This window comes from Hemiscyllium ocellatum, chromosome 20 (genome assembly GCF_020745735.1).
Source record: "Hemiscyllium ocellatum isolate sHemOce1 chromosome 20, sHemOce1.pat.X.cur, whole genome shotgun sequence".
NCBI lineage: Eukaryota > Metazoa > Chordata > Chondrichthyes > Orectolobiformes > Hemiscylliidae > Hemiscyllium > Hemiscyllium ocellatum.
This window is the reverse complement of record NC_083420.1, coordinates 20,103,128-20,126,423: the sequence shown is the minus strand read 5'-3', so window position 1 is coordinate 20,126,423 and position 23,296 is coordinate 20,103,128. Positions and strand designations below refer to the sequence as shown.

Sequence of the window (23,296 nt, the reverse complement as noted above, 5' to 3'; positions counted from 1 at the left end):
AGCAAAAGGAATATGTTAATTTCCATTGGGAGTTAGTGATGATCAATTTGTGAAGATTCTTAACAAATAAGTTGAACAGTGCATTATTGACAGTTGTCCCTGGTGCAGAATTGTAGCTCATGTCACCTATGTCCTGGAATTAGTATTTGCAAAAACCTACTTTTGGGTACTTTGTTACTTGTGATGCAAGGTAATGGACAGCAGTAACACTTGACCTGAGATTGTGATGTCACAATACTGGTTCTTTTTACTAGGTTACTATGTCCTTGAGTTTTTTTTCAGAGAAGTTCTAATGACCCAAAGTTCCAACTCAGCTGGATTTGAAAGTTTTGTTTATCCTAACAGATAATACCTCCGGCCTAAGACTTTCATGTCTTTTAAAAAACAGTATAATCAAAGGGGAGCGGCCAGCTAGCTGTTTAGTTAGCTTTCATTTAGATTAGAGTTTTTTTTAAATTCAGTTCAGAACTTCAGGGAGTTCAGTGGCAGCTGTGTGTGGAAAAGCTGCAAGATCTTCTCTCTCACCTTCTGTCCCTCTGAGTTCAAAAACTGTAAGCTGTAAATTCATTTTTACTCTTTGTGCTATGGGGTGTGTATACTGGGATTGTTGCAAGTATTTTCGGAACAGCATCATTAAGTTGGTATTGGATAGGATAAATTATCCAGTATTCAGTTTTCTGTTCTTTGTGTTTCATTCCATTATTTTGTAAATAAATTTTATATGTTTAAAACTTGGCAGTTGAACCAGCTAATTTAGTCAGGGAATATCCACTATATACTTACCTAAAACAAATAACAAAGTTACAATCTGGCCTACCTGCTTAAAAATGTTTTGAGGGTCTGCCTAATCTTTAACAGCGGCAATGTGCAGTTGATGAATATTTAATATTGTTAATCTGAATTTATTACTAGACAAGTTCCACCACCATCAAAAAACATTCAAAGATAGTTTATAATTGGATTCATTTAAAATCATCTTATCAAGTAGCTAGTCCATGCAGATAATGTTGCACTTGTTTCATTGCAGAATCAAATCCGATGCCCTAGTTTTGTAATAATAATACACTATGTAAAGCATGTTCCAGACAAGTTCTTTGCATGATCTATGCATTGCCACAGGGCTGGAGCCGAGTAGGGGTTTAAATGAAACTGCTTACCTCTAGCCGAATTCATATTCAGTTTCTTTGTAAGCACTTGTTAACCTGCTAAGCTGTAGTTGGAAGTTTTTATTTCAAAATAACAAAATTGCCAATTGGCACTGTTTATATTGTAGGTTTATAGTTTGGTCAGAACAATCCAGAATTCACAGTCATTGTGTGAGGTGAGAAACTGATAGGATCTCTGAAAACTGACAGCTTTATCACAGATGTGAGTTTACTCTATTGAGCTTAGCAATGCTCCGAAATGGAACCGGATACTTTCAAAACCACTCAGAATGAAATCTGTGATTATTTGTTACACAGAAGGTACTTAGTACAGTTGAGCAAATAATGAATTAAGTAAAACGAACATTCTTTTTGTCATGGTTTCCGTAATTTAAGTTTTCAAGTAGCTTCAAGATACATAAAGCTAACTGGATAAAATTGACTTCAGTTTTGTAGACATTTACTTCAAAGTAGCCATTATGCACAAAAAAGTGGTTATCTAGTTTTTCAGTAGACTCAAAATATCTCTGAAAACACTATTTCTGTGGAATCAATGACTGAGATTGTCTGCATTGTGTTTTGTAGGTCCTGTGCTTGGGGAATCATTACATGAAGTTTTTCCAGTTTTGAAAACTTGCCTTCAGCCCAGCAGAGATCCTGAGATGCGTTTAAAAATCTTCACAATGCTATCAAAATTATTGCTTAATGCCAACGAAACTCTGAATTCTCAAGGGTAGGTATATTGTAAAAGCATGTTTAAATTCAAATTTGAAATTTCTGAGTAAGAATTAAGTCAATTCGGAACTTTTGTTTTTTTTCTATTGTTGGAGAAGGAAAAATTTATGTCTGGTTAGTCATTATTAGATTCATCCCTTGAAAATCATTGGATATCGTTCAATGACATGTCTTCTTTATTGATTAGTTGAAAAAGCAATGAAAATCTTAAGGTGAGTAAACAGCATTCTCATCTTAAGATTTTGAATAAGCTGAAGACCCTTGTTCCTCTGAAGCCAGACACACCACCTCATTCAGAAGTGTGCACCTCGTCAGAGATTTTGATCATGGGAATTCCAACAAGCTAATTTCTTTCAAGATGATGATGTGCCATTAAACAAATGGTTGCATTTCTTGAAAAGAGATAAAAATTACACAACACCAGGTTATAGTCCAACAATTTATTTGGAAATACTAGCTTTTAGAGCGCTGCTCCTTATTCAGGTAACTCTCACCTCTCATCTTTAATGCATTGTCTGAGCTGAGATGTCACCTTTCGTTATAAATCCTGAAGTTTTCTCGAGAATGTGACTTGAAAGAAGTTCTGGGATTTACATATTAATGAAACCTGCAACCCATTCTAAAAGATGAAAGACTTAACAGCAATCTAGATTTGTTCAATACTGTGTATCATTTTAATTACATGACATTCTAACCTTTTGTTATAAATTCTGTGTCTTATGATCCTGTCCCACTCATTACCTGATGAAGGAGCACAGCCCCGAAAGCTCGTACTTTGAAATAAACCTGTTGGGCGATAACCTGGTGTTCTGTGATTTTTATCTTTGTCTACCCCAGTCCAACACCAGCACCTCCACATCATGGCTTCTTGAAAAGAAACAACCTTCTACACCAAGAATTGTCATTTGAAAGAGCAGTTTTGCAAGCTTTCAATTTACGGTGTGTGACAGTGTAAAGCTAATTCATGAAATGAAAGCAATGAGACACTATTCCACTTTGAAAAGTTTGCTTCTTCCTTGTTGATTTTTATGTATAATTGTTTCATTGTGCCTGCCAGCTTTGGTTGGCATGAAAGACAGCAGGTTTCTGATGCTTTCTTTGCAATGACTGTATCAAAATCATTATTGGAGAACAACCATACCATGGGACAGAAAATAGACTTGGTCACTGCAGGATGTTTTCAACTTTTCTGTGGAATTTTACAGACTTATGATTCAGATGACAGGTGCACAATTTCTCTGTCATGGCTAAGGGCCACACTGTCTCATTCTTTGTCTCAAATGAATGCTAATGGTGCTGGATATTCCTTAGCCGTGCAGACTGCCAGACTCCAAGTGTTCATCATATGATTTCTGAGTGGCCCACCCACTTGTTCTGTTTTCTCTCTCATTTTGTTTTCTTTTTTCTTGTTTTACATGATTGGCCTTAAATAAAAAGCATTTTTGTTTTTCTTCCTTGTGCAAATCCTGTTGGAAAAATGTTTAAAGCCAAACAAATATTGTGCTTTGATGTGGACATTTTACCTATCAACGGTTTCTCTGAACAATGCAAACACACAGACAAAATTGGAAATGGGTCATTGAATGTAGACCACCTTGTAGAATTGTATTAGTTGGAGTTGCATTATTAACCGGATTAAATTCAACGTTTCCTTCTCTGGATAATCCTACATCAATCACACATGATGTATTTAATTATGTTGTAAGAAATTACTTTTAATTACATGCTATTTTGGATGGAACTTGAGTGAGTTGTAGTTTTGCCAGCAGCTGTGGTCACTTACACAATTGTAATAAGGGAGCGCCATCTTCTGGACAGTACTGGCCATAACACAGTAGAAATCATTTTTGTCTCGCTTGCCTTGTCAGCCAAGGCTGCTAAAGCTTTAACAGGCATGTTCTGACTATACAGTCCACTATACATCCTGATTGCATTTTTCTGATGCAAATGTGTACATTATTGATGAGGTGTAGCAAAACTCACATTAAAATGTTGCATGGTATTGCTGACGTCTTAATTTCTTCACATTTATAATGTCTGCCTTGCTTCACTAAATAGGCATGGTATGTACAAAGGGAAAAAAGTGGGAGAAATGAGCTAGGAAACAAAAGATTAAAAACTACCTTTGGTATCGTATGACCCCCTGATCACTGCCACTCTCCTAATCTCTCCAATCTGGTCTATAACATTAATTGATAAGCCCTTCAGTCTGTTTATTTTATGTTTTGCAATGATTAGTCATGTTTTGTTGCTTTATATTACCTCACAGGATAGCTTTTACTTTAGCATTGACAGTTATAGCCAAGCATGGTTTGCATATATTGTACGGGTTCATGTGCTTTAGAATCAGAATCCATCATTTTTTCTAACCTCTTGTTAATATTACTAATTATTGTTATGAATACTCCTTAACAGAAGGAAATTCTTTTTGTGCAGTATTTAATAATCTTATTTTTAAGTGCGCTTCTGTTCAAATTTGAAGTATTTGTCTGAAAGTTCAGAAGTTTTCTATTGAACTTTGTTGCATCAACTGCAGCTGTGTCTTCTCGCTTGCCTATGGTTAGAAGTGTGTTCGGCCTTCTTTAAGATGGGCAAGAAGTGTATTCTACCTTCTTTAAAATGAGCTTGCTTTACACTAAATCTGTACACCTTTCCCATAGAGGAGGCTTCAGCTGTTATCTGCCATCCAGGCAGAGTTGAGAAATACTCAAACAAAGGAATCATTCAGGGCAGCCAATAAATCCAGCCCTTTGGACCACAATCCTCCAAGTAAACATCAAAGACTCAGTCTTCAATGGTACATTGAAATAAAAAGAAATTGGGAACAGTTAAGGTTAAGTTAAAGCAACCTAAGTCAACAAGCATGTTTTCAATGACCCAAACCTGGTTTTCTGCACCACGCCTATCTTGTTGAAGGAAGCAGAGCAGCAGATGATTGACAGCTCCTTAATAATAAGGAAACCGTTGTATATGATTTCCTTTATGCTGGAGTTTATATGATTTTAGTTGACCTGAATGGGAATCCTCCATGGAAACAGCATATCTTGAGACCCTCCCCACAACCTATTTTCCTGAAGAAAATGCCAGCTGTCAAAAGAAGAACTATTCTCCTATTGTACATAAAATTGCTTATTATTATATACACAGCAGGATTTATCTTGATAAGTCAGGTGCAGAAATTTGATGTCAGTCAAAACTCGCTTACTTCTGCCCTTTAATTCTTCAGCTCAGGAAATCCTCAGGTGCCCACAGCATTTACAATTGATGCATTGATTATGGGTCAGTTTGCTTCTTATCCAGTTGTTCACTTGGCTTGTCAAATTTCTTGAATGTATTTTCACCTCCCAGATCTGTTCCTATCTTTCCCAGAACCCCATGTTTGAATCGCTGCAATTGGATTTCCTCCTCTCCCCTGCTGCGGTACTAGACCAAATCTGATCAAAGTAACTGTTTGCCTGTGCAACTCTGTGATTCAAATAAACTTTCCCCCCTTGTCCTTCTTGACCTCTCTCTACAGCCTTTGACATAATTGACGAAGCCATCTCTTTCACCATGTCTTCTAACTGGATGAAATTGCTCTCATGTGGCTCCATTTATATTTCAGATTGTACATATAGAATCATATACACTGTTTCTCTTCCTGCTCTTGCAACCTGACCCCTGATGCCTCCATCCAATTTCTCATCTATATACTGCCCCTTTGCAGCAAAATCTGACAGCAGAGTTAGTTTCAGATTACTTGGTGGCAACAGCCAGTATTATGATATCACAATATCACAACCTTTCTTGACTATTTCAATGTTATGAAGTTCTCAGATTGGTTATCTTGACTTCAATGCTGAATAAGCAGACATTTCCACCAGTTAAATATTGGAAAGACTGAAACCTTTTTTTTGGTCCCTATCCAAACTCTGTTCTCTAACCCCAAATCTGTCTCTCTCCCAAACTGCAGTGAGAGATTCAGCAAATCTGTCTTAGTGACTTTGAAATGAATTACAGATCACATTCACACCATCATTCTGACTACTAATTTTCACCATCTCAACTACCAAAGAATTCATTCTTGTGTTTGTTGACACTAGAATTGACCATTCCAATGGTTGGCATCTTACATTCTGTTCCCCTGTAAACTTAAAGCCATCCTGACCTCTGCCCATGCCATAACTTGCACCAAGTCCAGTTGCAATTACGTTTGCAGAGCATGCATCAGCTAGCAACAATGTGCAAATTTGTTTGTGCAGTTGGAACTAGTTGTAGATGCCAGAGTTATCAGCATGACAACAGCTCTCTGACTCCTGAATAGGAGAGCAGCTTGTGTGTTCACAGAGAGAGTAGAATCTAGATCGCAGACAATACTGGAAGATCTTTGTCATCAGTGGTTAGTTGCTGTGCGCTGTTGCCTCTAACTTGTGAGCTGCAATTGGTGTGCCATCCACTCTGTGTCTTCCTCAAAGAATTGAGAGAATCTGGAAATAAGGAGTTCGGACAACTGATGTCTTGGGAGTCCAAGTGGCTACTGCATTGAGTTTTGAAGACTGGTGCTATTGAACTGATTCTTCTCCTCTTTCCATAATGTCCATGTTTGTTTATCTTTATCTGCCTGTTTGTGTGTGCAGGAGATTAAGAAGGATGTTAGAGTTTCAACTCATACAATAATATGTTGATAGTTCCTGTTTTATTTCCTGCAATTAGAACTGGTTTATTTGTAATAAATAGTATTTCTTGTTAAGTACAGAAACCTGGTGATTGCTTTCTCTTAACCTGAAACTTTCAAAGAAGTTAATTGGAGACATCAAGCACTTAGACTATATCTTTAACATTTTTGAGGAGTCTGGGAGTGTTCAGACTCAAGTATCAGGGCACTTAGCAAAATGATGTCAACAACATTTGATAATTTTTGCCTGTAATTATTTCTATAACTATATAATGTGCCCATAGATCTATTGGGTGAGAGGAAAGACATGCAATTGTTGCAAATAATGTTCAAAATGTAATCACCATAGGCTAGCATACTCTGGTCTGCTGATGCATAGTTCTGTGGACCTTTGAATGTGTTTATAAATGGCTTGCCAGACAGTAGATTGCAATTGAGGACGGCTCTGAGTTGAGTACATAACCTTCGCTCACTCTGCTAACTCAATTATTATAGTTGCATAGCACTTCCCTGAGGTTTTTCCCTGACTTTCTGATATTCTGCAGCTACAAAGCTGAAAAAATTAATGAAGAACTTACTATTTCAACTGAGGAGACTTCAGGCCAATCAGAATTTGATAACCTCCTCTGAAAACTCTGCTAACTTTGACAGCTATGATAAATTTACAGTAGCTAAGATAATCTACAACATTATTTTAACAAGTCATCCCATTTCCCCTTGCCAATAGATAATTTTTTTTTAAATTAACAGGATCCTGATCAACATCTTCAACTAAAATGAAGCAGTTTGAAGGCCGCAGTCCATCTGTACTACTTGTTTTTAAACTTTGCCCATTTGTTTTAGAAATGTAGGTTTTAAAAAAAGATCAAAGCATGACCTTTGCTCACCTTCTACAGTGGAGATAATTAGGAAATGTGGAAGTAAAGCAATTATGCTTTGGTTTTTAATTATTGGCTAAAATTTACTGTTTCTCACAGGTGCCCAGGCTACCACTTGTTGCCCATTCCTAATTGCCCTTGAACTAAATGGCTTTCTTGGCCATTTCAGAGGCCCACTGAGTTCTCACATTGCTGTGGGTCTAGAGTCACTTGGAAGCTGGAACACACAAGGATGGCACATTTCCTTCCCTAAACGACATTAGTGAATCAGATGGCTGTTTTAAACAATTGATGATGGTTGGATGGCCACAGTCACTGCAGTGGTGTGATTTTTACTCCATGTCTTCAGCCTACTTACCTGCATAACTAGCCCAAAGTGGCATTGCTGCAATGCTATCATCTCCGGTTATCTTAATCACAGAAATTAAACATAGCATATCCACTTTCAAATTGGCAAGCTCTTTTCCTTTGTCTAGATTCAGAAATGAACAGTAGGTGCTTCACGAGACAAATTAAATTACAATAGATTCAAAACAGAGTACCTGTACTCAGGAGTGGTCAAATATTGGGAGGGAAAGAGAAGGAGGAAAAATAAACCTTTGCCCTGAAATTCTGAGTGCTGCAAGGTTTGCCTTAGTGCTGACAATTGTATGAAATTTTCTGTGTAAAGGTGGAAGAAATAATTCTTGATGGTGATGCCTTAAAAAGGCAAACTCTCCACAATTAATGGGTAATTGTGATTAGAACTTGTGAACACCAAGTAATATTCTCCACAAGGCTATACATGTCAGCCATTCTAGTGATTATTCTCTACAGTCACCATTTGTTCAGTTGATTCTTTTGTGAACTTGAAGCATTTTATTAATACAACAATGGTAATCTTTCAGAGTTGTGGGCAACCTTTTCTCCCCCACACCCCAGCCTGCTGTTTTTGTTAATGCAAGCTGCTCGCAGCATGTGGTGTGTTTTAGAAAAAAAATTACAAAGAAAAATGCTGAACTCACAATTGCAAGCCATAATTTGATTAATATTCCATCATTTAGCAGGTCAATTTGTTTGGTAAGATTAATCTATTTCTTAATGAGCAAAGCCAGTCAGCTGAGCAAAACTAAAACCTTGTTCACGTCCTACTGGACCTTGACTATAGAATTATTTGTTCAGAAATTCAGTGACTTCCCACCCACAGCATTTTAAAATTAAAAAATTCCACATGTACAAGTTAATAATCCTGCCTCTGTTTTCCAATGCTAACTGCAGTGTCTTCTGTTTTGCTTCAGGCATTTCAGTAGCTACCTGGAGATGCTTGTAAGAGATATTTTGGTGCCTAATCTGCTGTGGCATGCTGGGAGGACAGCAGCTGCAATCCGCACGACTGCTGTATCCTGTCTGTGGGCTCTGCTGCATAGCAAGATGATTACGTTGGAGCAGGTATGTCCCAGAAGGGTCAAAGATTCAAAGACGAGCCATCTCAAATCCAGACTATTGTTAACTAATCCTGTCAGGAAAATGGTAGACAGGCCACCTATTCATTTCAGAATGTTCATATTGCATTAATTTCAAATATTTAATTGTTTTGGAGCAGATAATTCCAGTGGAGCTTGTATGTCAAATCTTCCTCCACATTCCTTCATTCTTTAATGACTATCTCATTAAGTATTACCAGTGTGTGCTTGTTGTCATTTTATTTTTATATTGCTGTTTTCTGTTTCTCTTGCTCTCTTCCCTTCTGCTCTTCTGGAACAACTTGTCATTTTTCAGTTTTTGATGCCTGTATTTTTCTATTTGTTCCCTTCAGACACCATCTTATGTGGAATAATTTAGCAATTCAATATGTCAAAATAAATCAGCTGCTCCAAACATTTGACACTTGCATAAAAAATAGTAAATAAAAGAATCTCTCTTCTTTTTCCTATTAACTTTTGCAGCTGAAGAACTATGAATACAACATTAATATAGGCCAGTTTTTAAGGCATTACTTGAAAATTTAAAGCATATTCTCTCATATACCAGTGAAGGGAAGAGAGTGTAGTTCTTTTGTGTATGCATTTATTTTCTCATTCGCAATTGTGAATTCAGATACTGTTTCCTCAAAAGGAAGATCTCTTGTAACTGATTTCTGACTGGAGGACATTTTGGCAACGACCTTTCCGTTATTCTCCATCTGCTCCAATCTCCTTTTAGTTTCAATCCCTTCCGATTAAAACTTGTGCATACATTGCACACTGTGCAAGATTAGGTGTGTGGTAAATTCCTTTTCTGAGTCATTCGAAGAGCACCCTGGCTGCCTGTAAAATGGACATGAATTGTCACTCTCCCTCAAGAATGCAGCTCTGGTAAGCTGTCCATGAGGGATAGGGATCATCTGCAAAAGGTTGCAAATAAATGTGACTGTACAAAAAAAATCTTAATTTTCCTGTCTTTGCTTTGCCTTAAGGGTCCCCATAGATGTTCCATTCACGAAGCAGCCAAGGGGCATGCCATAGTACCAGATCTCATTTCCAGTACTGGACTTAGTTTTCATTCCTGCATGTAATCTGTGCCTACTGAAGGCAGGTTTAGATTCATCCCACTGGGAAAGTCCTGGACTTTGTTGGGTAATATAAAATGAGAATTCCCAGGGTAAGAATCAGGCAAATAGGCTTTCTGAACTTGAATACAGTGATATCTGAAAAATCTGATTGTGAGGCAAAAATCTGTATAAATTCCTAATCAAACATTTCGACCATAAATGTCCATCTGAAGCAGCATCTTCCTGCTGCCAGTGTTCCTAGTTTGAAGTTTAAGCAGCTGGGCTTTCTAATATGCATGTCAGTAATGGTTTTTGAATATGGATCAAACCATTTGGCATAAGAAGAAAATTCCCATTGCAAAGTTGCATTTTAAAATGGGCCAACATCAGACTGTGCAACCACTTCACAAGAATTTGGTCAAATTCCTGGCTTAAGTTCAGACTTCATTTTTATTACCTGAAGCCATATGATTCCTGTTTCAACTCCTGATGCAAATGTGCACCACATATACTTCACAGATGAATTTTTACTTCACATATATCCTTGAAGAGTTTTTGCTTTTATTCAAGAATGTAAATGTATCAGCTGAAGGAGTTTCTAGTGTTTCTGCTAATTTCTTTCGTATCTCCAAGTAATTTCCTTATCAGTTCTACACAGTCAAAAATGAAGCAGAAAATCTTAGTGATGAGCACAGATGCTATATACCAACCTTAATAGTGGTTGTGCAAGAGTACAGAGTAGCAATTAATTGTTCTTCAGTTCATCAACTGGTTTAACAACACAGTTATCATGTATAAAATAATAACTGTAGCATTGCAGGCAAATGCAAATTATAGCTTTCTTTCACTTGATTATGTGTTAAGTGTTTCCCAGGCAGAACAAACCCTTGGTTAGTATGTTAAAGTATTTGGGGATTGTGTGTTGTTAACACAGTACAAAATATTGATGGATGAGAAAAGCCATTCAACTTGTCCGAGTGCAGTATATCTAGTTTGAAGATCATTGATTTCCTCATTATGTGCTGCTCTTTCCTAAATTGATCACAGGCTTTTAGCTTCCACTATATTACCGAGAAAACCTTTCTTTTACATATTGATCACAGTGTGTTAGGTATCTGAAATAACTCCAAAAGTTGACATTGGCACCTTTGAACCTATGTCAGTACCACTGCCAAATTTAATCATTCACGATCTTGAGTACTTTATTGTCCATTGTCTTCCTATTTCAGTCTCACTCTGAGATTAGATGCATTGTAATTAATGTACTTCCTTTTTACCTATTTCAAAGTCACAAAATGATAGAATATATCAGAACCCTATTTGGCCCTGTGCCTGTGCCTTTAGTCCCACTTCTCTGTTATTTTTAATTGTCCATCATTTGTTTTTCCTTCTTGATCATAACTTTCTAAAAGAATGTTAGTTAAATATTAGTCAAAGAATATTAATTAAATGTTAATTTTACTTTCACATCTCTGAGTTGTATGTCAAAACAAATTGCAGGATGATTTTACTTTCCTTATTTCACATCTGGTTGTATTGCTTACGAGTGTAAATCTGTTTCCACTGGACACTGACGCACTTACTGTAAGCAGAGTTATTAAGGTGAAACTATCAAGACTGCTTATGATTTGGAACAACCTTCATGAAATCGCCTCGGAGCCTTCTCTGCTCTCCTTTATACGTTTCTCTTCAAATTTGAATATTTCACCTTAATGTTAAACTCATTTGTGATTCTTCTGTAGTTTTTAACTCAGTGCAACACCTGGATAACCTCATATACAATAGAGGAGAAGGGATCAGTGAGACCGGATTTCAGAATCTGCTTTTCCCCTGAAGGGCATTTAGAGCTGTGCACAGTTTGAGAGTTTTAAATGAAAAGGCTGAACCCTGTTTACAACTCCATGTTACATATTTCTGATCAAGTAAGGTAGCAATGACTAACTTATGATCGTATTTTGCTCTTTGAAAAGTTAAAATTTTCGAACTAGACTGAACTTTAATTGTGTTTTGCAAGAGGTTACTTTTATAGATAACTCTGCTATGTCACAATATTGAATTCATGTGGGCCTGCTATATAATACCTTCAGTCTTGTAACTTTGTTTCTCTTTAGTTTTGATGACTGTGTGAAAAGTCAGACATGTTTCCTGTAATTATTTGTTAGGGTCTTGCAGTATATGAAGACTTGATGCCAAAAGTGATTGCTGTATTGGATGAAGATTCAAAAATGACTCGATTACTGGCCTGTCAAATTATCAGTGCTGTTTTAAAAGTTTGCGGGAATCAGTTGGATCATGACAAGCTGAATAAATTGTATCCAGGTAATATATATACCAGGATAGTTATTTTCTTTTGAAATGCTGTAGTTGTATCACTGTAACTTTCTTCCGTAACTTTCATTAATGCTTGCATTTTCAGATATTTTGTTAATCCTTTTCAACAGGTTTGATGTTTGCAATCTCTTTGACAATGAGCATTACAAATGGCAAAAGAAAAGTTAATTGGAAATTTTGTAGATATGAATGCTTCCTGAATCGTACTGAATTCAAAGAAATGTTTGTTTGGGCCTAAAGTTTAGTTGCTCTTAGAATCACATTCCAGAGTATTACTGCTGGAGGTCTTAGAAATGTTCAGTTTGTTTGGTTTCTAATCATTAATGCAGATTGTGTGCACCACTAATGAGCATTTTCTGTCTTTTTAAATAAGAACTTCTAAAGCGTCTGGATGATGGTTTGGATGAAGTGCGTATAGCAGCTGCCAAAGCTTTAAGTGTTTGGTTCCAGTGCGCTGGGAATAATTATGATCAGTTACTGTTCAAGAGCCACCTTGAGTTCATTTATCGTGGACTTTTGGTTCACCTCGATGATCCAGAGAGTATTATCCAAAAACAGCTTCTTGGTAAGAGTGCAGATCATTTCCTTGATTTTCTAATTTCCTTTTTCTTTAAACTGGAGCATCAGTTGATATTCGATCCATCAATTGTCATAGTCATACGGCATGGAAATAGTCCCTTCGGTCCAACTAGTCCATGCCCACCATGTTCCCAAACTGAACTAGTGCCACTTGCCTGTATTTTCCCATATCTCTCCAGACCTTTCTTATTCATGATCTTACCTAAATGTCTTTTAAATCTAATTGTACCTACATCCACCACTTCCTCTGGCAATTCATTCCACACACGAACCACTCTCTGTAAAATGAAAAAAGTTGCCCCTCATATCCTTTTTAAATCTTTCTCTTCTCTCATTAAAAGTGTGCCCCTAGTTTTGAATTCTGCCACCCTAGGGAAAAGACGCTAACTATTTACCTCTCTATGTCCCTCCAGATTTAATAAACCTCTGTAAGGTCACCCCTCACCCTCCTACTCTCCAGTGAAACAAGTCCCCAGCCTATCCTTGTGACTCAAACTCACCAATCCCAGTAACATCTTGGTTCATCTTTTCTGAACCATCTACAATTTTAATAATATCCTTCCTATAGTAGGCACCCAGAACCACAGTCAGTACTCTGGAAGAAGCCTCACCAAAGTCCTTTACAACCTCAGCATGACACCCCAAATCATATACTCAAAGATCTGAGCAATGGAGGCAAACATGTTTAATGTCTTCTTAGCCACACTGTGACACAAACTTCAAACTGTAAAGAGCTATGTACTTGAACCCCGAGGTGTCTCTGTTCTACAACACCACCCAGGGCCCTACCTTTTAATTGTTTCAGTCCTGCCTTTGTTTGTTTTACCAAACTGCAACATGTTACATTTATCAAAATTAAACTCCATTTGCCACTCATCAGCCCATTGGCCCAATTGATAGCATCCCTTCGTAATCTTAGATGACCTTTTTTTCCAGGTTCTAATGACTATAATGTTTGTAATAAGATACACCAGCATTGTGTTAAGTTTCATTTGTGTGGATATTTTCCTGGTTTTAAGTGTATCCAATGATTAACACTTAAAAGTTAGTAAAGAATATTATAAGCAAAGTTGACCAGCCCAGTTTTAGAAAACCCAGCTTTTTGGCTAGTAATACATGTTTACAACATAAGTTGAGCTGTTCTAATGAATCTGATTTGAATCTCTCTGCTCTTTGGTGCTCATTGCTTGAGTGCTGAAATTAGATTTCTCCAAGTAAATAGAATCAAATAATGTTGAAGCAGAAAAGCTTGAGCTTATAAGTTAAGTTTGTGTTGCATTTGAGAATGGACATGTCAAGTACTGAACTGTCACCCTCGTCATTTCATGCCTATTTTATCTGCTTCTTCATCATACTGTGAGTGACTTCCTGCCCCCAGGAAGTAATTGGATTTGGCTCTCTTGACAGCAGTTTAATCCCTTGTCAAGCTGTGAAGGTTCAGTAGGTATTTGGTAACAGAGTTTCTTTTCACATAGAGAGTGCTTGTCTGGTTTCACATTTTCTCTTGTTCAGTATTGAAACCCCCATATGGAATTTATTTTAAGACATTTTGTTAGTACCATTGGTGCTTATTTTGTTCCAACCAATGAAAGCCCAAAACAAAGGGGAGGGTAATGCACAGTACCAAAGACAAAACTATGAATCTTTGACAATTAACTTCATTGTGGGAGCTGTGTGAGTTATCCTTTTTGAGAAAGCATCGAGTGAACCCCAGGTATTTCCTCATTTTGAGGTAGTGATGATCTCTATGTGCTAATAGCATGGTGACTGTTTAATATCAGGACTAATATTGTCCTGTGGAGCAGGCTGACCCTTTCCCCGTGTCCCAAGGGAAAACGATGTCACCCAGAACTATGTCCTGCAGAATGGCTTATCTACCTTGACCCATGTCCTGGGCTATGGGCTAGCCCAGATTTGTTTTTCTGCCCTTGATTGATTGATTGATTGATTTCCACTGGTCTGGCAATAAAGAGTGCTGCTGTGTCCTAGAATGAGGAAAGAAATTCAATGACAGTTGCAGTTCCAGCAGCCTTTGGAAGATGCTCATCATTCGATGAAGTAAACAATTTCTACATTGGTGACTCGCCTAATCAATAATCTACCAAATTTAATATTGGACATGAGAACAGTCAGCTTGGTGAAGTGGTGGAAAAACCATCATTGACTTGAGAAACAGAACGTAACTCCTCCAGAAACTTGCATTCTGCTCCATGCGAGAATATTTGAAATTCTGGTGGCAGTCCTGATGCTGTGCAAGGGCATTCATCCCAGCATGGTTGACACTTATGTGAAAAATCCATTCATTATAGATTTGTTCAATGTGCTCATTGAGTGCATTTGCATAAATAAAATAACATGAATTATTTTATAGTGCTTGATGGTGTTTTTCTTCGTGGAGAACTAGTTCACAGTTAAGGAACTTTAAAATGAAAACTGGTGGATCTATTGAAGAATCCTTTCATAAATTCTTTGCTTTCACAATTGATATTTACACTTTGCTGAAATGTCTGCACATGAGTACTTGTTCCAATAAAAATATAAAAGTTTTGAATGAAGGGTTTTTTAAAAATATTTTTCATGCAGCATGATTAGCTGTAAGTTGGGTTTGCCAGGTTTCACTTAAGCAAACTGTAAAATGTAGCTTTGGCCAAAGTGGCAGTAAGTGAACAGCAACAGTATTGACTGCAGTTTTTGGTGGTAAGCTGGGTTTCCTTTCTTCCTTTATTTTTTATATTTAGCATTTACATAACTCAATACAATGTGAATATACACATTTTACTGTGTATGTGTGTGTCCCCAAAATGTGTGTAATGTCTTCTGATAGCTACATGGCATTGTGTAACTCGTGGGTGGCATAATAAGAAGGCTGAGACTACCTAGCAGACAACTACATCTATCACTTCATCTGAACTTTGCTTCATTTGTTCATTATAAACCTGCCATTTAAAACTAAGATGTTTGACGTAACGCTTTGCTCAAGAAATTGTTTGAGTTACTCGTCTCTGACATTGTCGGGTAAGCTTTAAAACATTTTGAGTAACAAGTTCAGTTTTAATTTGACTTGAAACTACAGAAGACATTGATTTATTTTTTCCTTCCGTCCCCTGAATGTGTGCCAGCTCTTCAGTTCTCTTGTTTTGAGTTTTTGCCAGCAATGAGTAGCAGTACTGTCAGGGAAATGGATAGTCTCTTTCTTGATGGTTTGCTGCAGACAACTCTGGGCATGTTCATGCAAGGTTTCCATTGAATTTGAATGTGACTGGGTCAATGTTTCAGGAACACTGCAGTCAAAGTGTTATCCTATATTACACTTGTGAAAGCAGATACACGCTAACACCAGTCTTTATTATGGTTAGCTGCTTGGAACAAATCAAAACTTCTGTAGCATTGCCAAGTGACCCAGCATGAAAAGCATCTAAGATCGTAAGATTTATGGACTTTGGATCTATTTTCAAGCAACTCTGTAGTTTATAGAAAACATGCTTTCAGATAAAATAAACTTATTAATGCATTTTAACTGATAAATGTGTGTTTTCCATACTTCCAGTTTGAGACCGAGCAATATGAGTATAAGCAGTGCAATATTGGCCACAGTTTTTGCCTTTCCTATTTGCTGCCTTCAATCTCAACATCCCTTTTCAAACTGGAAGCAAATGGTTAGCCCTCAATAGGTTCTGATTCTCATACCAGTTTGATAATTGATTGGTAATAAAACATTTTGTATTGACCTAGTTTCTAATCAACCCGTCTCGGGGTACAGACTGTATCACTCTGCCACAAGAGGGCTTAAAACATGTTGGTTGGAAAGAGAATTGCTTCCACATGCTCATGTTTTAATGATTTATTTGTTACAATCACACACAAGTCACAACATTACTAACATTTTTGTAGCAAGAAATCATCATCCAAATATTCATCTTGTGTTTTCTATCAATTAGTTAAGACCTAATATGGACAGCTCTTGTGCAAAATACAATTGATTATTGGATCAGAATGATCAAAGAGAGCTTTTGGAATAAAAAAGGGGAGTAATGATCAGATTCAAAGGACCTTACTCAGTGAAAACTTCTGTGGTCTGATGAGAAAGTGGTGCAGCAAAATGGTATGTTATATTCTGGTGAGAGATAGGCTACGAGGCTGTTGTAGGTTAGAGCATACTGGAAGGCTGAGCTCTTTGTATGTTTACTTCAAGTTGCAGAGAACTCGAATTGTGCATGTGATCTTGAAAGCATCTCCAGTGCCATCTAGTGGAATATGTGATAATGCAAACACAGTTAGAAATTGGCTGTTCACAGACTTCGGATGTGAATGTCATTCGCAAGACCAGCGTCCATGCCGACTGGATATCCCAACCCAGTCTAGTCCTGGGCCTATAGGAAGCACAATCCTCCAGGGCCTTCCCTTTTTTAAGGATAATTGCCCATCACTAATTGCAGTTAGATTCCTGATACACTCTTGGTTAACAACAGCCATGTAAGACATAAGTCACCTGGTGTTTCTTTGCCAGATCTGAAATGAAAGCAGGAAGTACTGGAAAAGCTCAGTTGGGCTGGCAGCATCTACGGAGAGGGAAAAGTATGGAGTCACCCATTTAACATAGATGAAGGATTTATTTTCCAAATAGTGAATCTATGGAACTCTTTACCAACTGAAGGCTGAGAGATTTTTAATCAGTAAAGGACCAATGGTTATGGGGAAAGACAAAAAATGTGGAGTTGAGGATTATCAGATCAGCAGTGATCTCATTGAATGACAAAGTAGACTTGACTGGCTGAATGGCCTACTTCTGCTGTTGTAGACTTTCCCATAGAAGAGTCTCAGCCATGACTTAGTCATTAACACTCATCTCTAACTCACAAGGTTCTGGGTTCAAGTCCCATTCCAGGGTGTGAAACGTGAAAGCTGACTTGCTCGTGCAGTACTTAAGGGGCTGCTGCAGTGTTTGATGTGCTGTTTTTTGAGATGAGATGTTAAACCAAGGTCCCAACTGCCCGTTTATGTGAGATGCCCAGTTTGGAAAGTTAACCTTTATTCTAGTTAATTATTCAAGATTCAAATTGGATGTTTTTCTGTCATATTTTGCATTGCTGTTTTTTTTGGAAATAATCTCTAAATGTAAAACTTTCTTTTAAATAAAAGATTTCATCATTGTAATGCCAACTCTACAAAATAGGATTACATTATCTCCTGATGTTCATCCAAATGTTAGTTCAGCACAGTTATAATGTCATTAATGAAAATTGTTCAGCTATAACTGATTTGAATCTTGTTGGTTTATAACTAATTACATTGTCTGTTTAAACGTTGTTTACATACTAATTTACCGATGTTCTTCTCCTGGTCAGTATTGGTTTAACTTGGTTAAAATACACAAATTGAATACAGCTTTAGCTGAAGAGTGGTTCTAATCTCAAAAGACTCCCAGTGTAATCTACTGAGAAATGGTAGTGCCTGATGTGACCTACTAAATAGTTCACAGTAGGCATTCTTCTGAAGAGGAGCAGGGTATTGTCTCTTCCGTTCCATTCAATATTTACCCAGGAACCAAAATTACTGAAACAGCTTATCTGGTCATTGTTACATTGCTGTTTGTAAGAGCTTTCTATGTACAAATTGGCAGCTGTATTCCTGACACATCACAAGTGTCTACATTTCAAAAGTAATTCAATGGCTAAAAAGCAAATTTGAATGTCTTGTGGGAATCATGAGATATATGATATAAATGCAAGTGTCATTTTGTAAATGACAAAATGCAAGTCTTAATGACTTCTGGATTGACTTTGACAAGATGTTTCATGTTATATGTTTCATGTTGACAAGATATATTTTCATGTTAAAAATGATGTTCTGCTGATTTCTTCTCCACAGATGTCCTAAAAGTAGGAAGTTTTCTTTCTCCATCATTACTGACACAAGAGATCGAGGCAGTGAAGCACAAACATCGCAGCCCTTATTACTGTGAACAGCTGCTACAACATATTCAGGCAGTCAGTGGAGACGCCAGCTAAGCCTGGAACCTGACTCTTCAGTTGGAGATGTAATACAGATGCCATGTTGAATCATAGTGGAAAAAATATGCACATGATATTTATAGGGTATGGATGAAAGGGGAAAAAACTTAAAGTTGAACATGATATTTAATAGTGGATATTTTAGTATCAAAAAAACTGATGATAGAATGGCATTGACAACTATCAGAAGTTAGCTGAGAAACATTGGGTTGTAATCTTTCATCTTGCTAAAGTTCTCAGACTTTTCAGAAAGAAGGTTCAGGGATATCTGCAGAACATCATCTGTCAAATTGCTGATGGCTATTACAAATGCAGTCCTAATCTCTGAGCAATTTGAAATCACATAATAATTTTCAAACTTTGTTTTCCGTTTGTTTAAAAGAACGTGTGAAGCACAGGAACGTACTGTTGGTGCTGTTTTGGAGCCAAGAATGTTGCATTCTAAAATACACAGCAAGCCAGTTGACATTTTATGAAGATACGAGAGCTGTTTTGACCATGTTTCCAAATGCATCTTTTCTCCCTTAACTGGGCTGCTATATACTTCTAACCCTTGACTATTTTATTTATAATACCTGGCAATTTCTCTCATTTCCCTGTTTCTAAATGTGTTGCCTTTTTTTGGAGGGATGAGGGTTTGCTTAAATGCAGAGTAAATGTATTCGTTTTTATTCAGTATTTTTGTTTTTTAGAGATTATTGTTATTGATTTTGTTTATTGGAGATTGTTTGACTGCTGCTCCATTTTTAGTGTCTACATTTTTGAAACAATTGTAGTTTTCTTGGCATATTTTCTGGAATTTGATTTTTGATTTCTGATTATTTTATTCCGCAATGAAGATCAATCAGCAAATATGGTATTTGCTGTTCCTGAATTATAATTTTCCTCATTTTGTGATCTTTGTAATACATGGCTTTTGGCTTGAATGTATTTATGTTTACTGCTATATCATAACAGTTTGCAGTGTTAATATTAAGTCAGATTTACATTTTTACATTGAATTTTATAATTTACATTAACAGATATTTCAGTATCTTTAGAATACACAAAAAATTGATTGAAGATTTCAACTAAGGGTTGAGATTTTTGAGTACCTTTTCAATAAAACTAAAATAACTTTTGTATTTTGTGCAATACATTTTCTGTTGAATTAATAGTTGGTTGGGAGAAATTCTGTTGCGGAATGACAGCACATGGAGCAAAAATGAGCATCAAAGAAATTATTCACTTCGTATAAAATTTGCTACACCAATTGTCGTTCTAAGCTGCTCACATGCATATAAGACCATATGACATAGGAGTGGAAGTACGGCCATTCGGCCCATCAAGTCCACTCCGCCATTCAATCGTCGTTGATGGGCATTTCAACTCCACTTACCAACATTCTCCCCGTAGCCCTTAATTTCTTGTGACGTCAAGAATTTGTCAATTTCTGCCTTAATGACTTTTAACATCCCGGCCTCCACTGCACTTTGCGGCAATGAATTCCACAGGCCTACCACTCTGGCTGAAGAAATGTCTCTGCATTTCCGCTCTGAATTTACCCCCTCTAATTCTAAGACTGTGTCCATGGGTCCTCGTCTCCTGGCCTAATGGAAACAATTTCCTAGCGTCCACCCTTTCCAAGCCATGTGTTATCTTGTAAATATGAGCTTGAGTACCTTTTTATATTTGTATTTGCTTTGGAAAAAAACCTCTTGGCACAAAAGCCGAGGTTGTTAACAGAAAGAATTCTGTTAGTAACATGCACCTGCTTTCAAACTGTGGATAATGCCAAATAAGAGAATTAGGGCAGTAAGTATTCCTCACTCATTTGGTGTGAGTTTCCTTACTCATTTGACATAGCCCACACAAATCAGAACAAAATACAATAATTTGAGAAAATCAAAAGAAAGCTCCATTCTTGAAAATTTCCAGCTGGAACCCAAGGACCCTGTATACTGCACCATTCACTGAACTGTTATTTCCTTCTTTTCCTGTCCTACCATGAGTATTAGGTACTTCTGCATTCTATCAGGGTACCCAAGTCACTTCTTGCAACCAGTATTAAACGATGGGTTGTAGAGTGTAAATATTTCCTTCAATTAATACATGATTTTTAAAAAAAAGTTCTCTGACACTTGTGTTAAAAGGCTTGTTCACAAATTTTACTTTGAAGGTAGGAGTGCTGTTTGTTGACGGTCTCTGGTGATTTTGGTGCTTTCCCCACCATGACTCACTCTCCTTCACCTATGATTTGATGTTTCCTTCAAATTCTACAAATGGTTGCATAAAAGAATGGAAATTGCAATATTTCAGATATTCTCAAGCCTCAGGCATCTGGCTGTGCCAGGAATCAGTCAGAAAACAGGTCTTGATCTTCCCTCAGCCACTCATCCAAAGGGACAAAAATCATAGTTGTGGTTGGACTAGACACATCCAATCGCTCCCACGTAGTTAAGCTTTATAAATTTGGGAAGAACTCCAAACTGTTCTTCGCAACATCACAACAGATGATATGACTTGCCTTATTGTTCACCAAAACATCCAAGGAACAATGTTTCTCTGATTATTTTCATTGATTGACTAGGCAGGACATACAAGATAACAGCAAAGACGTTATTCTGCATCTCTACACAAGCTTGGTTTTATATTCTGCTCTCTCACCTGGATTTTGATCTCAAAAGATTGTTCCATACTTGAAGCAAGGCCAACAGAATTACTTCAACAGAGTTGAATGCCAATGTGAATCCACTGTCTGTTTCCATCAATGTAGTGGATGATAATTCTGTTCTATGTTAACTAAATGGGCTAAATAGTCATTTCTTCTTTTGACCTGCATATTGCTTTTCAAATGTTTTATATTCCGAATCGAGAACAGTCTGTAACTTGCACACAGATGGAGTTAGTTTTGTGCTGTATTGAGAAATGGTGAAAATAATCTGTGTAAATCTGAAGGGGAAGCAGAATTGAAAGAAAACAAAATTATTTCACAACTATTTCAAAGCAATACTCAAAGTCACATGTCTGTGTCCCTACCCCTCTTTCTGCTGCTGAAACCCACTTGTGTTGCACGCAAAAAATGCAGTAGAAGTGAACATCTAACTCATTCCCTGTTCCCACTTTCTCTTCATAACTTTTGATCACTTTAGCCCAAGAATTATATCCAACTCCTCTTGAAAACATTCAATGTTTTAACCTCAATCGCAGAGAATTTCACAGATCTATTCCTCTCTAGGTAAAGGCATTTTTCTTCAGCTGAGTCATAAATGGCCTCCCCTTTGTCTTTTAACTGTGACCATTGAAAAGAGGTTTTTGTACAAAAGGTTTTGACACCTCTTAAATTGACGATTTCAGTCTCTTGGCAGAAATCTCATCCTCCTCCTGCAATAAATTTTAGCTCATCCAAACTCTTGTTAGTGTTTTGTCCATGCTGGGTGCCTCAATACTTCACTGTTAGTTCTTCACCATACTGTTATCCCTCTCCACCTTGGTTTCTCCTCTCGCCCAAGAAGGCACCGTGTCACTGGATATTCCCCTTACCAAATGCCCATGGTACACATCTTAAAGGCTGAGGAGTGACCTTATAGAGGTTTATAAAATCATGAAGGGCATGGATAGGGTAAATAGACAAAGTCTTTTCCCTGGTGTGGGAGAGTCCAGAACTAGAGGGCATGGGTTTAGGGTGAGAGGGAAAGATATAAAAGAGATCTATGGGGCAACTTTTTCACTCAGAAGGTGGTATAATTATGGAATGAGCCGCCAGAGGAAATGTGGGAGGCTAGTACAATTGCAACATTTAAAAGTCATCTGGATGGGTATAAGGTTAAAAATCATCAGGAAGGAGTAGCACTCCGAAAGCTAGTGCTTCCAATTAAACCTGTGGGGCTCTAACCTGGTGTGTGATTTTTCATTTTGTACACCCCAGTCCAACACCAGCGTCTCCAAATCATGGATTGGTATACGAATAGAGGAAGGGTTTAGAGGGATATTGGCCAGGTGCTGGCAGGTGGGACGAGATTGGGTTGGGATGTCTGGTCGAAATGGACCAAAGGGTCTGTTTCTGTGCTGAACATCTCTATGACTATGACCTTGCTTAAAAACCAACATTTTATCAAGGATGACGAGACTTAACTCTGAAATTAAGTACATTCAAGGCTGAGACAAACAGATTTTTATCATAGAGGTAGTAGGGGTAATGGACAGTCGAGTTAATGATTATCAGATGAGCAATGATGTCATTGCTGAGTAGATTTGTCAACATTGAATACCCAACGATCTTGTTAGTCTGTGTCATTAATTCCAGCAGTCACCCAAACTATTCACTTGTAATACTGATGTTTATCACTGGGTGTCACTGAAGAGTTGAATTTCTGCAAAGTAATAATATAGTGCATTTATCTGATTTACATTAAAGGTTCTTTTCATTTGACCTCGATCTTTAGCCCTGCTCCCCACCAACATAGATTGACAGT

At 37.3% G+C, this 23,296-nt stretch overlaps 1 protein-coding gene across 1 annotated transcript in view; it reads left to right on the top strand.

Annotated features, from left to right (window-relative positions):
* Window positions 1-19,588, top strand: part of LOC132825165 (dynein axonemal assembly factor 5-like) — a 122,670-nt gene extending 103,082 nt beyond the window's left edge. The window contains exons 9-13 of the mRNA XM_060840189.1: window positions 1,731-1,878; window positions 8,690-8,840; window positions 12,084-12,240; window positions 12,626-12,817; window positions 18,700-19,588. Coding sequence (XP_060696172.1) covers window positions 1,731-1,878; window positions 8,690-8,840; window positions 12,084-12,240; window positions 12,626-12,817; window positions 18,700-18,839 — 788 coding nt within the window. The 3' untranslated portion in view covers window positions 18,840-19,588. The remainder of the gene's footprint in view (window positions 1-1,730; window positions 1,879-8,689; window positions 8,841-12,083; window positions 12,241-12,625; window positions 12,818-18,699) is intronic.
* The last annotated feature ends 3,708 nt before the right edge of the window (window positions 19,589-23,296 follow it).